We start from the raw sequence: 15,099 nt of genomic DNA, 5'->3' as shown, positions 1-15,099 counted from the left end.
GTATCAAATTACCCCATTATGTTGCTGCAGCAAAGACAGCTTTCAATTATTTCCTAAATAGGAATCCAAGAAGATTCCAGTAACAAAATAGCCTTGACCAGTACACGATTGCATCACTGGGGATAGGTCGCATCAATGTATACATGCATGAACACAAAGATACAATAAGCAAAACTCCTTATTTCTGCTTTGAGTCGGGCACACAATCAGAAAAAATCCAGGAAGGAAAAAAAAAATCTGACAAAGGTCAAATTTTACATCATTTGTTTCCAGTGATTCAAAAATTCAAAACAGAAAGCACGAAGTGACCAAAGGAGCTGAAGATTTGGCACACACAAAAAGTTATAGGAAGCATTTGTCCAAGATGGCTTCAGAATTAATCAGCATCTTTCTGGGTCTGCAGTGATGAAGTCCTGCTCTGCTGCCCTGCCCTTTTCTTCACAGAAGCAATAGTAACAGACTGGAAAGCACTCCACTCCAACACTTCTCCTTTTCTTGGCATGAAGAAGTGTCAGACTCGGTCTTGACATGTACAGCTTCATTTCAGCGTTCATGTAAACAGATACCAACAGGCCACACAAAAATTATTTCTTTACTGTGATTAAAATAAGCGTGTCGGATATTTTATGTTTGGAACACAACCCAAAAGTCAAGGTTGACTTTGTCACTTTGCTGAAATTTCCTTGATGTCAAACCAAGCACGTTTCTATTGGTGCACATACATTTGGGCCTTACACGCAGCAGCAAGGACACGCTTGATCTCATTCTGTCACTCTGTGCATCAGCTACGTGTCAGGGTAAAGAATGAATTAAACTGTGAGCCAAGTTGTGCTGCAGCGAGGCTGAAAAAAGACCGACTCCAGCTGTGTCCCTTTTTCTAATGGTTTCAGTGTATAAATTCAGTTTGCTGGACACAGGTTTGTTACATGAATTACAAATCCTGATATCAACATCAAATGCTACTATGCATTCTAAATTTACACGGGCTCTACCTGATACTGAACCAGCCAGCCCTGCAGCAGAAAGAAAGGTCTCTAATGGAAAGTTATTGCCAGCAGCTGCCCGGTTGGCTGAAGGTTGCATAGGCTGGCCCTGCAAACCAAACAGAAACTGAACAGTTTACTAAGGAGAACTGAATGCTCCTACGTCTGGATCCACAATGTCATTATTACATACGTTTATATCTCTCAGGTGGTTTAGAACATGAGACACATTGCACCGTTCTTATCTATAATCTTTCAAATTATTTTAAAGTAGGTCACCCTGCTTCTTACACCATGGCTAACAATACTGCAATCATTTTGAAATTCTCACTTTTGCCCTCATTTGAAGGCCTTTAAAAGCAACCCACTTTATGTTAAAGAACGCAGAGTCTTTGGAACACACTTTAAAGGACTTCACAAAAGGTGTACACACACACACAAACAAGCTTTGATGAGTGGTCAGATGAAGAGCTTTAAATGTTACTGCAGGCTAGACTCATCATTATACAACTCATTTCAAACTCATAAAAAGTCAGCCTAGAAGGAGGGGCTGAAGTGTCACACAACCTGTCTGCTGTCAGGATGAGACCAACTGAAAATATAGGAGACCACCACCTGACACTCATCCAGATCTATTTTGGGTTATGAGTTAATGGCCTGTAACTAAAATTTGCTGCCATTGCTGAGGAAAGCAAAATGTGCTGATGTTAAAAGATTATTTCCCCCAGAATTACACTGAACAACAAGCTCATGAGATTCTCCCAAGCAAAACACAATCACTTAATATTTTTCTCAGATGTAATGTGTTTTCAAATATTTCAGAAGGCCCCAGATCTCTCACACTTCATCAGGCAGCACTGTTTTCCTTACTCCTCTTAGTGGATATACATGCTGCTTACAAGTAGATTTGTTCATCGGTTACTTCTTAACCTAAGTATTAAGCTGAAGGAAACTGGCTAATCGGAGATGTATGGTGGGAAATAGATATTTATACGATCACCACTACTAAAAAAACAAACACCATGATTCACAGCCCAGCGTAGTTCACACTGTCGCATTTCAAGTTAGCTGTGTGGCTTTTTTTAGCTGCAAAAACAGAAGTAACACAATCATAATGTATTATTCAAACCCCCCATTCCACCCTCTCCATGGTATTTTAATGCAGTCATGTGTTATTTTCCTTATGGGCATAATAGAGCATACTCACCTGAAAAGGAAAAATATTGTCAGCTCTATTCAAGCTGTCTTCCATCCAGGATTTCGGAGCAAAGGCTGAGCTGGGTCGAGCGTATTTCTGCAACTGGATATGATTACTGGCAAAATTCTTCTTTAATGGCGAGATGGAGTTCAGGGGTGTTATCCCTCCGTTCAGTCCCCGGCGGTGGTCTCGACCTTGGGACCCACCCCACCCACCGTATCCACCGCCACCAGGGCTCCATGAAGATGGTGTAGGCGATGGACTTTGGTAGCTGCTCCACGGAGAAGGTGGCTTGTTTAGATTATTAGCCAAATGAGGCAACTGATTAAAAGCAGCATTTCTATGCGTGAATGGTGGTGGGTGAGGACTTGCAGGAGACCTCCTCTGTTGTTGATGCTGATTGTGATGATGCTGAAAATGAGGGTGATGAGGGTGGTGTTGAGAGAGGGGTCCAATTTGAGGGGAAAAGCTACCACCAAAGCCAGGGCTGACGTGATGTGGAAAATTCTGAAACAGCAGAGCACCATTGTTAGCTGAGGCAGCAGGGACCCCTCCCTGGTGAAAAAAACTTGCATCTTCATTGATTATTGTAGAAGAAGAAGGAGCTATCGCCGCAGACCAGTTACTAAAACCAGTCAGAGAAGATGCGGTGGACGTCAAGGGCTGTGTCGAAGTACCGAGCCCCGAAGCCTCTTGATAATCAAATCCTGTTAACACCGGCGATTCTATTCTTATTTTCTCCTTTCCATTGCCGTTCTCCGAAGAATTATCGCCCTGATTTTCTTCAGTTTTAGCTTTCTCGGGTTCAGAGAGCATGCCTGCTTCCTGACTTTGACTGGGGGAAAGTTGCTGTTTTTCTAGGGACTCTTGCTTTTCCTGTTGCTGAGCTTTAGATTTTTCTGACCCCAGAATCTCATCCTGAATATTATGGGCAGCTGGAGCAGGAAAGAGCCAAGCTGACCCAGCACTACTGCCATTGGCAGCTGTGTTATTATTTATAAAAGCAGCAGGGCTGGGGGTTGCATTTTGATGATGGTGTGGAGGCTGCAGATGTGGATGAAATCTGACTGGAAAAGCTGACTTATTTCCAGTGTTGTTTTGCACTAACACTCCAAACCCGTAATCCCCCATTTATTATACTTAGGGTTTGAATCTTCCCTGTAAGAACAAGTTGATGTTTAGTGTTTACCTCCTCCTCTTCTAAGGAGAGATTAGCAAGTAGCCTGTTTTTAGCTAGATATTCCAGTTTCTCCCTCCACGCAAATTTATCTCAGATTTGGATCATAGATTTTTGTTTTTGTTTTTGTTTTTTTTTTTTTGCAAAAGATAGATCTCTTCAACTATTTCAATGTGTGTCCACTTCCTCCCTTCAGCCAGGAGAAAGGGAAAAATAAATCTTTGGTTCACAAAATAAGAGGTTTCCTTGCTTTCCTAAAGGAAATGCACAGCAATGACAGAAAAAGCTTCTGGGGAATAAGGATAAAGAGATTCTAACTATCCTGTTTTCTTCCTCCTCAGCAGCCTTGACTTGCCCATAAATGAGTTAAGAGCAAAAAAAAATATACAATGACGTCTGGTCCCCCGACCCCTTGGCAGCAAAAAAATAGATTTAAATCTGGAATAATTTAATACATCTCTATAATCTAATATATATTTGTGTCCTGTTCAAAAAGTCTTTGCTGTGGGTAGGAGAAAAAAATTTTCCTCAGGATTTCAGCATTCAGAGGGGTGAAGGGGAGGGGGGGGTGAGTTGCAGAGGAGGCTTTTTACTGTGCTGCTGGGTTTAACCTATTCTGTGTAGAAATAATATACACTCTGTGTGTGTGTGTGTGTATGTGTGTGTGTGTGTGTGTGTGTGTGTAAGTATGTGCGCGTGTGAGCCGTTTAAAGGGGTAAGATCTTATCTCAGGAAATTAGTATTCTGTGTGTGCTGGGTGGGGAGTGAGTTGAGCAGGAGAAGGGTGGATTATCGATGCTGCTCCTTTTGGGCTGGGTTTCTGAGATCGCCAGACTCACTTCTTATTTGCGATGCGATATCTGCATGTCCTTCAGGCGAGCCCCGGCTGCTCGGAGAGGATTTTCATCTCAGAAATCAGCATTCAGCGTTCGGGAAAAGGGAAGGGAGGGGACAGCGAGCTGCGCAGGAGGAAAGGGAAGGAGGTTTTCTCGCTCTGTGCTGCCGGCAGGGTGTTCGCGGTGCCGGGCTCGCTCCTTCCACCCAGATCCGTGGGCTCCCTCCGGGCCGGGTCTTCTCCTCGCGGCCGGCAGCAGCGGGCGGTGCTGCGCTCGCTCCCAGGCCCGGCTGTGGGTGCCCCGCGGTGTCCCCCCGCCCCGCGAGTGTCCGTCTGTCTGTCGGGGAAGGCGGGAGGGGTTGATTTGTTGGTTTTTTGTTTTGTTTTTTTTACCTCAGGAGAGGAGCAGCCTCCGGCAGGGAGGGGAAGGTGCAGGCGGCGGGGGGCCGGGCTCCTCTCTCCCCCATGGAAGGTGTTTAACCGGTTCTCCCAAATCGCCCGGAGATGACGGGACGTGGGCTCGGCCGCTGGGCGCCGCGCAGCGAGGGGCCCGGCAGACTAACCGGGGCGCGGGGTCCGGCGGCGGCGGTTCCTCGGCGCAGTCCTTCCCGTGCTGCGCGTCTTCTCGGCTCCAGGCGGGCTGCCTTCCCCCTCATGTACAGCGGCCGGGCGGGAGGTGGGGGACGCTGCCTCCGGGCGGCGGCGGAGGGGGAGGCTCCGCGGGAGACAGCGCCGGGAGAGGGGGCAGGGCTGCGCGGCACCGGGAGAAGCTGCGATAGCCGGCGAGCCCGGCCGCGACGAGTCCTCCGCGCGGAGCCTCCGCCGCCTCGTTTCGCCTCTATTTTTTCTTTCTTTCTTTCTTTCCCCTTTCTCCTTCCCTTCCCCTCCCACCCCCCCAGCGGCCGCAGCTTCCTGCCTCGATGCCGCAGCCGGTGCCTCCCTCCTCCCCGCCCGGCCGCTGCCGAGCCCCGTCTCCTCAGGACCGAGCCGCCGCACGAAATGACAACCAGCTGGAGGAGGCAGCGCGGCACTTCCGGTTCGGCGCCGGGCGCGCCCCCGCCCCACCCCCGGGCCCGGCTCCCCGGGCACAAGCCACGCCCCCCTCCGCCCGCCGCCATTTTTGGTAAGGGCAGGCACTCCCCGCCGCTTCCCGGCTGGGGCGGCCACCTTTCTTTTGGGCATGTCGCCCGCAGCTTGATGGCCGTCATAGGCGAGGGCGAAAGGTCAGGCGGATGCCGGCGGGGCGACCATCTTGGAGCGATGAGCGCAGTTCCCTCCCCCGGCGGCCATCTTTGTGGAGGGCAGGGTGTCCTCCCAGGGACAGGCAGGGCCCTGACAGGCCGGGCACCCCTGAAATCCACTGACTGCATTTCGTCCTGTAATGTCATATCTAATAGCTAAGAATTAAATAATATCTGAAACGCTGCTTGTTTTTAGCACCCAAGGGCTGAGGCTCTCAAGTGAACCTTTCCCTCCCTACTCTGCCTTGTCCCAGGCTGTGGCCTCCCATCATCCTGCTGGCAGAAGGGACAGTCAGTACCATGCAGTACAGTCAATGTAACAACGCTCAGAGAGCTGTTGGTGTAGGGCAGATATTACAGTACCTGGCTTCTGGTGGCTATTTGAGTTCTTGAAGCATGGAAATAGGTTACAAAGACAAGAAGTTGTGATAAAAATATTCTTTTTAGAGAAAAAATGTGGTTCTTTTCAACCCAGGCCATTCTATGATCCTACAGATATTAGGAGGAAGTTTTTCACACAGAGGGTGGTGACACACTGGAACAGGTTGCCAAAGGAGGTTGTGGATGCCCCATCCCTGGAGGCATTCAAGGCCAGGCTGGATGTGGCTCTGGGCAGCCTGGTCTGGTGGTTGGCAACCCTGCACACAGCAGGGGGGTTGAAACTCGATGATCATTGTGGTCCTTTTCAACCCAGGCCATTCTATGATTCTATAGTTATTCTAAAATGCTTTTTTGGAACTTGAACTCCTATATTTTAAAGGATTTCCCAAGTAAATGATGGTTTGAAAGAGACAACAAATTAGTGAGATATATATATATATATATAGTAAATGTACAATAAATTGGAGTTCATAGAATCAAAGAATATCCCAAATTGGAAGGGACCCGTATGGATTGTTGAGTCCAACTCCTGGCTCTCCACAGCACCACCCAAAAATTAGACCATATGTCTGAGAGCATTGTCCAGATGCTTCTTGACCTCTGGCAAGCTCAGTGCCATGACCACTGCCCTGAGGATCTTGTTCCAGTGCCTGACCACCCTCTGGTGAAGAACGTTTTCATGATATCCAGCCTGAATCTATCCTGTCACAGCTTCATGCCATCCCCTTGGGTTCTATCATTGCTCACCAGAGAGATATTATTGCCTGCCCTCCTGCTTCTCTGTGAGGAAGCTGTAGGCCGCAATGAGGTCTCCCCTCTGTTTCCTCTTCTCCAAGCTGAACAAACTAAGGGACCTTCCCCTCTAGATCCTTCACCACGTTTACAACACATTTATATCAAATTTAGATAGCTTTTAAATATTTACTGTTCTCACTGAAGGCAGATGCCTTTCAGCTGGACTACAGCACTGCATCAGAACAAAGCCAGAAGAAGACGTGTCAAGGAAAGGCAGGCAAGGAGAAGGAGGACATGGGGCTGGAAGTAAAGCTGCATGTGCCTCTGTCACAGTCCTCACCTGTGGGCTGAGTCATAGGTCACAAAATCATCTAAGTTGGAAAAGACATTCAAGACCATCAAGTGCAACCATCAACCTGACCTATTGAGTCCCATCATAAAATCATGTCCCTTAGTGCCATGTCCAACATATACCTGAAGGGATGGGGACTCCACCACTTCCTTGATCAGCCCACCTCAGTGCTAGAAAAACATTATAGCAAGCTGTGCAGCCAATATCAATGCAGCACGAATTTTATGTATCACAGAATCCTAGAATCCTTAGAGTTGGAAGGGACCTTCAATATATCTGTGGTATTTATTAAATATTCAGTGATCATTAGTTCAACTACCTTAGCAAATGTGATAATGGGCTGTCCCTGTCTGCCAGGAGCACATAGTGAAATTCCAGTTTTCCTTTGACTGTGGTTACCAGAGGAATAACACCGTGCATCACACATCTGATTGACTTTCTGTATATACAGTCATGTGGTCGATGGGCACAACCATTCATCCAAAACTGACATATGCTTCCTCTCTTTAAAATTAATTATTGCACAGGAATGGGGTTTATCCAAGGACGTACATCAAAACTCTGGTCTACTACATATCACTTCTGTAAAATAGCTCATTTCTAGAGACAGATGTCTTTTTTGCACACCTACAATTTTTATTTTTTTATTTTTTGTAGTCATGTATACGTTACCTCCATGTGTGAAAATGTACTTGTTTACGTTTCATGAAAACATCATTGTTTGTGAACATGTAATTACAGGGTTTTAATTTCCCCTTTTGTTTACTGCTTGCGATGTATGTGAGCCCATCTGATACTAAGTACTATTTTCTTCTGTACTTTTCTAGTCATACTGTTATTATCATCATCATCATCAGATTCAGACTTCACAAGCACTTCTGTCAAAAATCTCTGAACCTTGCTCTGGCAGTATATTGCTCTTACATGAATAGTTTGGGGAAGACTGAGTAGATGGCCTCAATTTAATTTCAGGCACACCTTTGCAATGCAGTGGGATGTAGATCAGCTTGAGTGATATGAAAAGAACTTCCAAAATTGGACTTTGATCACTTTGCTTGACAAATGAGGTTTGCTGAAACCATGGGAGGCTTCTTTACAGCTGATATTTTGATGGTATCAGCTGCCCTGCAGGATTTGTGTCATTTTATTCAACCTCTTTGACAAAAGAAATGCCTGAGAAAAATACAGGGATTGCAGACACTACGTGTAGCTGCAAAGAAGAATAAATCTCTAAAGAAAATGAGCAGTGTCTATAAATAAGTGTATTTAACAACCTGTGAGGAAGTTGGCATTTTGATGACTTGATGATGTAAAGAGAATCTCAAATAATGCATCTGAGTGGTTTTTTTTAATGCATAAAAAACAGAAGAACTTTGAATTGCCACAGAAGTTTCACAGAAGCCAATCATCGAGTCAGCTGCATGATTAGCTTACAAATTTGTCAAACATTTAAAAATTCTTTATTGCTAACAGCAGTAGAATTTCATTTGCCGCCTTCTTTTAGTGGAGAGAATCTTACTTTCCCAGCTGCCTAGCTGCAAAACCAAGCTCGTTTCCATGGAGTGACTGAGGTATTGTTGTTTTTCCTTACAGGCACACCAAGAGAGTGACAAGCATTCCTAAAAACTGTCCTATTGACTTAATTCAACATATAGCTAACAGGTTAAGCAGCTGTTTTTGTTGTGTGTTTTTTCTAATCACAAACCATAAGCTCACATTTTTGCAGTCAGATTAGTCCTTTATCACATAGCTTATCATAGAATCACAGTCACGTAGGTTGGAAAAAGCCTTCAAGATCATCAAGTCCAACCCTCTATCTGACCTACAGAGTCCCATCACTAAATTCCATCACTTTCCCGAGCAGCTTGTTCCAATGCCTGACCACCTTATTCAGGAAGAAATTGTTCCTGAAATCCAATCTAAACCCCCTGACGTAGCTTGGAACTATTTCATCATGTCCTAATTTTTGCCATGTGAGAAAAGAGAGCAACACCTCTTCACTGCAGCCCCCTCTCAGGCTGTTGTAGACAGCAATGAGGTCTCCTCCCCTCTGCCTCCTATTCTTAGAGTAATTCCTGTTCCCTCAGCTGCTCCTCATAAGTATTATTTTCTAGTCCCTTCACTAGCATTGTTGCTCTTCTCTGCTCACTGTAGTAAGGTATAGTGACACTTAAAACATAAGATCAACACAATAACAAAAAAAACAAAACATCTTGGACATCTAAATAATGTGAAAGAAATGAGGAACTGAATCCTAATTTTCCCTTTACCTCAACAGTTTTCAAATGTGTTTTCAGTAGAAAGGAAGGGAAAGTTTTCCCATTGGCATTTGCAGGTGAGATTCAGTGTCCAGATTTGCTGCCACATCCACCAAGAAAGTCCCTGCAGCTTGGCCATGGGGTATCTAACACCTTTCACCTCAGAGGTCGTTCCAACTGAATTACACTTGGAGTACCTTAAGTCATTCTGGTGACTCACACTAACCACTAACAGCACCTAATGGATTCATTTCTAGAAGCAATGCAACTCTTCTGGTGATCTTACAGGAGAGCATTCCCTGCCACCGTGGCAAATGATTGCCAGTGGCACCAAAGCATCCCAAAGCCCTTGGAAAACTCTTCAATAGGAGACTACATCACAAGTGGGAACATACAGCTCTGTGCTGAGGATTTGGTTTCCTTGCCTGCTTTTATTCTGATAATAACACATCACCTGATAAATGCTCTGTTATGATTTAGGTCACAGAAAAAGTGGGGAAAGCAGATCTGAAGTAGAAAAATTTGTTCGCTCACTTTTTTACTCAAAAAAATAATGAGATCTGTGGTTTGCTTGGATCTAATATAGTGCCTTTCAGATAGTCAGTGTTACACACTTAACGAAACACAGCAAAGGGTACGTGGTACATACTAACAGCGGAGGGTTGTTAGAGTTAGGGTAGTATGGTTAGGTTGTGGTTGGACTCGACGATCTTTAAGGTCTTTTCCAACCTGAGCGATTCTATGATTCTGTGATTCTAATATTTTCAGAGCAAAACAGAACTTTGTTAGCTGGGCCATGCAGCCTTGGGAAGACCATATGACCATAAGAAGGATAATTATTAACAATAATTTAATAGAATCGGTTGAAAGATACACTAAACCTGAAAAAAAAAAAATAATAAAGGAATCCCCAAGAAGAAGGCTGTCCCTGGCAGACTGCAGGAGCAGATGTGTGAAACCCCAGCGCTAGCAAATCAGGGCCCTATTGAGTTGAGAAGTGAATTGAGTTGCAGAGCTTAGAAGGCACTCCTTATGGAAAATGCCTTGCCAGCAAAACTCTCCTTTTTTTAAATCAAAGGACTGTCAGCTCTCACACATCTGCTGATTGCAGCTGTCATGGTGTCATCCGGAAAGAAAGGTGAACACTCCATGACTCAACACACGAACTTGGTGTTAACACTGCGCACTGCTGACTGCAGAAACATCAGGCTGGTGCACCTATTTAACACTGGTGGTGGGGAAACTGAGAATTCCAGTCTCACTGCTTTAAATAAAGTAATAATAGTAATAATAATAATAATAAAAAGGAGAACAAAGAGGATAAGAATTGTTTTTCTAGGAACAGAATTATTGACTGGATCTTATGTATGAAAGGCTGCAGCAAAGCTTGATGTTTTCTTGAATGCAAAAGCTCAATCAAGACGTCCAGATCTCCAGCTCTATATTACTAAGTATTGGTGTATCTCGTCCATGCCAAACTCTATGGCATACGAACACAATTTAGTAAGTTAAATCAGAAATCAAAATTAACAGCTATACGTGAGCATAAGGACTTTAGAAGGAATGCACTGGGCTGTACTAAACTTCAGAGAGATCCTTTATGGGATTATTTGTCACCCAGGTGTTCCTCCACCTTACATTAGATCTAATGAATCTCATAAGACACAGTACTTTTTCATGTTCAATGGCAATAAAGGCAACCAACAGACTCAGGAAGCTGCATCAACATTTCATCCTCAACAATTGCTCCAGGAAGGCTGAGTTAAAAACTCCAGCTGAGCTGTCGATGGCTAATATTAGCCAACACATAGAGAAAATTCTAATTTCAGGGCAATTTTCGAAGACTGCAGAAATTGTTCTCTTGGCCTCAGAGAAACTCCAACTATTGGTTTTTGTGCTGATGCAGCTGCAACTGCTGTTTGCTGGATCGTATCTCAGCTTGGTCACTGCAATATCAAAGTATGATTTTATAAACCCAGTAAACCATTTAACTCTTGTGTAAAAGACATTATACATGCTAATGGCTTCATTTGGCTAAGCCGGCTTTGTCATTTTTCTGCAGCTGGATGAAGGTGCTATATATACTGATACACTCTCATACATTAAGCAGCCCCTTAATGGCATACATTGCCTTGGAGTCCTTAGTCTTTATGAAAAAAAATCCTTATCACTGCCCAGAGAACTATTTTGTGTGCAGTAATTATGTAATATTAATGAACAATACCACGTACAACTGTACTTTCCAGCCCTATTCTTTGTATGGAATGTACTTTAGAATGACCTGACACTGCAAAAATGCCTCTAGCTTCCACGGCTCATGTAAAATACAATAAATACATAAATAATTTAGAAGAGGAAATAGTGTTGTGACAGCAGTGGTGTTCTTAGTGCTATACTTCAGAATCTGGCAATGTGGCCTCTCATTTCTCACTTAAGAACGCCGCCCAGTCTGCACGCAAAGGGCTGCCCTAAGAAGGGCTGGTCTGCCACAAACACTGCCGGCCTGCAGGCATGGCCCCAGGCACAGCCGTGTGCCATTTCCCAAATGTTTGGGAGCGAGTGAGCCAGCAGCCCCAAGCCAGCCAGCCTGCCTACCCATGGCACCCACGGTGTGTGAGAGGCAGCTGGATGGCAAGAACAGTGCAGCAGCTGCACTGGGATAGGATCTGCTGGTACGGCGGAGAGTTGGCTTCCCAATGTCTGTTCTTCTTCTTCTGTTATTCTTCACTTCCGATATGAAACAACTGGCTCCTTAATTCCTATTAATAAAAGAGGAGTGCATCAGGGTTGTTGCAAGGGCCAATTTGTCAGGGCTTACAAAGTGCATTGGTGCTAAGTATAATTTTTACTGCAACTTGGTGACACCTTCATTTCTCAAAATAAGATTTCATAGCCTATTCATTTACAAAGTGGGCTAGTGCCTTTGGGTATTTGGGAAGGGCAAAAAGACAAATTGAAAAGCACCAAATCATTTAATTTCAAAGTGCATTAAGCACACGCTTTCCAATTTTCTGACTAAAATGTTCATCAGTTTTTCCAAAGAGGTTTGTATTCAGGGCACAGAAACAGCTTGCGGATTTTCGATTCCTGAAATACTTAACAATGCTATTCAGGGAAAGAACAACAGTGTCTTCCTGTCCTAAAAATCACAGATGCACGTGCAAGGTGTTAATGATTGCGAGTGACAGCTTAAAGATAAAAATAGCATTACAAAATACAGTTGTTAACTAATCACTTTCAAGAACAGAATTTTCCTCCGCTTTTGAAAAGCACGAGATATTGTAATTAAAAAAAAAAAAAAAAAGAGTAAGGAAAGCAATATAAAGAGCCCAGATCAGGGTGACAAGGATGTGATGGGTGTGCTTTCTCCCCCGGAGTCACCATACACCTCAATGCAGCACACCAGGACCCAGCCCTGCCATTGCAGAGCTCTGCCTGCTGGATCGGGAGTCTCCAGGCTGCAGCTCTGTTATTAAAAAGGGGAGCAGTGGTAATCTGCTCCATTTTAGGCAAATTAAGTGCAGCTCTTTGACTCCTGGCACATTCCCTGTACAGCTCTGAAATGAGCATAATTCCACAAAATCCATAAAATTCTGCGTCTAAGACGGCTGCGGTTATCCTTTCTCTCGCAGGCGGAGTCCTCTTCTGGGGTTCTTCACAGAGGAGGGACGTACTCTGCATAAACCTAATGCTGGCGCCTGTGTGCTGGGGGGATGAGTTAAGAAGAGAATTTCAGTCTCACCTTGGACTTCTCTACCTAACGGGCCTCGTGTTGTACCCTAGTGGCCAGGGACAGAGCACACTGCATGTTCAGCGTTCCCCACTTCTGCCTTGCAGGGGAAGGAGGGTGTGTTGCCACTGACAGTAGAGCGAACTCATGCTTTCCAATTTTTCCCCATGTTAGGAAATAGGTCCTGTCTCATTACTGGTGACAGCACATATTGGTAGGTCATAGAGCAAAGGGAGAGCCTTGCGTAGAACAGCTGGGGCCCAGAGCCAGAAATCTCATTAAAGTAAGCTGCTGCTATTTCCAGCCTGTAATAGAGCTTTGGAGCTTGATTATATTCAGTGAAAGCAGGTCATTACAAACACAGTGCTTTTTGCATATTATCTAAATTGAAATAATAATAATATGTTCTCTCCTTTCATGTGCTATATTGATAAATCCCAACTTATGAATGAAACATGTTGATGAGTTAGTTAAAAATAATTAGTTCCATATTATGCCTACAAGTTTAAGGCTTGATTAGAGCAAACAAATAACTTTTCTTGATAATAATTCATTTACAGATTATTCTTATAACTGGAGCAGACAGGCATAAAAATAATCTGCAGAAATAAACAGTGTTATTTGTTCTCTCTTTTCTTTGCACTTTGACTTGAGATATAACAGTTCTTTGAGAACTTCATGGGCAGAATATCTGTAATCAGATTCTGATCTCAACAGCAGTTACCACAGTGCAGCTCTGGCATTATTTGATTGAGACAGCAACGTAGCAGATAAGAATGTGACCCATAAGTGTTCTTTGATTTGATCTTTCTAGCCACGTAGTCCCAAAAGAACAACACTTACTGCTTACAGTAACTGAGAATATTTCTCTGTTTAGCTGCTCATTATTTAACTCATGTTTAAATATTCTGATATGAACCTTTTCAGTTCTTTTGTGGAGAGAGTAAACACGTGCTGTTTTTATCTTCCCAAATATATCACCATTGCAGAGGAAAATCACTGAATGATGGAGGGTGACGGAGGCTCAAGCTGGTGCCCAAATACACACAGTGGTGGACTGTAAGATCAACAACCGAGGGGTTGTAACTTGAGCAAGAGATAACTGTGATGTCGCTAACTCTCCCGGTTTAAATTCAGGTGCCAACAGAGTCCAGTGTGCACTCATGCCTGAACTCCAGTTAAGCATACCTGTGAGACTTGGAGGCCCAAACGAGGCCTTGGTTGGGCTGTGCTGTGGGGCTGCCAGCAGCAGGTCTCGGTGCCCATCCCACAGCATCACTGTTTCCCTGGCCTTGCCTGTTTCAGACAGCTGGGGCCCCATGGGGTGTGCTCAGAGCAGCGCAGGTGAGCGCTGTGGGAATACAGCTCCCAAGGAGGCCAGCGGGAGCAAGAGCCTGGAGGATTTGTTGCTGAGAGATGGGGGCATTGCTGCTGCCTGCCCCTGGGTCAACGAGTGGCCATGGCCTCTCTTTCTCACTCTTGCAGTCTGTAACACCTTCTGCCCACTGTAGCACCAGTGAGGGGAAGAGCTTCCCAGCCTCAGCACTCCCACAGCACAAGCTGGGGCCACGGACGTGGCATTGGACTGGACCTGCCACATCTGTTGGCAAAGTTGGCATGATGTCACCCACGTGACCCCTTGTTTACACCAGCTTTGCTGTGGCTGTGCATTCTGGTGGGCAAAGAAGAAGCTGAGTTGTGCAGTATGCGGGCACAGAATAAAGACCATCCAGCACTCAGTGTGGTCAGACAATGATTATGTCCAGCGCTGTATCCTGCAGCCCGCAGCACACTCAGGTTATGGCCTGCAGGGTGAGTAGGGGCCTGCAGAGCTGGTGCTCGTTGCCTCCACACACAACTTCCCAACCAAGGTCTGGGCTGCCTTTTTCCAAGAATATCCAGAAGACCTCCACGCTCTGCTCCTGTGGCTCCAAGAAGAGATCGAGAGGATCTGCAGCAATGAGCGGTGGAAGGTGCTTGGAGTGCACAGTCATGGGCTTCCTTTGTACCTATGGGCTCAACCAGGAGGCCTTACCAGGCCGGGGCTGGCCGGGCTGCGGCTCAGGTGGACTTGGAGGTGAACCATCACCTTTCAGTCTGCTTCTGAGAGAAAATAAAAATAAGTAAATGGCATTTTGAAGGAAAACAAAACCCCACAGGAACATCTTTTTCCAAGTCATCAGTTCACCGAAGCCAGCAGGATTTAGCA

The 15,099-nt window shown here is 45.1% G+C and overlaps 1 protein-coding gene across 2 annotated transcripts in view; it reads right to left on the bottom strand.

Moving 5' to 3' along the window:
* Positions 1 to 4,509, bottom strand: part of CPEB4 (cytoplasmic polyadenylation element binding protein 4) — a 37,832-nt gene extending 33,323 nt beyond the window's left edge. For both annotated transcript variants that reach the window (XM_414678.8, XM_004944878.5), the window contains exon 1: positions 2,191 to 4,509. In XM_414678.8, the coding sequence (XP_414678.3) occupies positions 2,191 to 3,312 (1,122 nt within the window). In that variant the 5' untranslated portion in view covers positions 3,313 to 4,509. The remainder of the gene's footprint in view (positions 1 to 2,190) is intronic.
* Between the last annotated feature and the right edge of the window lie 10,590 nt (positions 4,510 to 15,099).

The sequence above is a fragment of the Gallus gallus genome, chromosome 13 (genome assembly GCF_016699485.2).
Source record: "Gallus gallus isolate bGalGal1 chromosome 13, bGalGal1.mat.broiler.GRCg7b, whole genome shotgun sequence".
In the NCBI taxonomy this organism is placed as follows: Eukaryota; Metazoa; Chordata; class Aves; order Galliformes; family Phasianidae; genus Gallus; species Gallus gallus.
The sequence above is the reverse complement of the archived record's forward strand: the minus strand, read 5'-3'. Positions and strand labels throughout refer to the sequence as shown.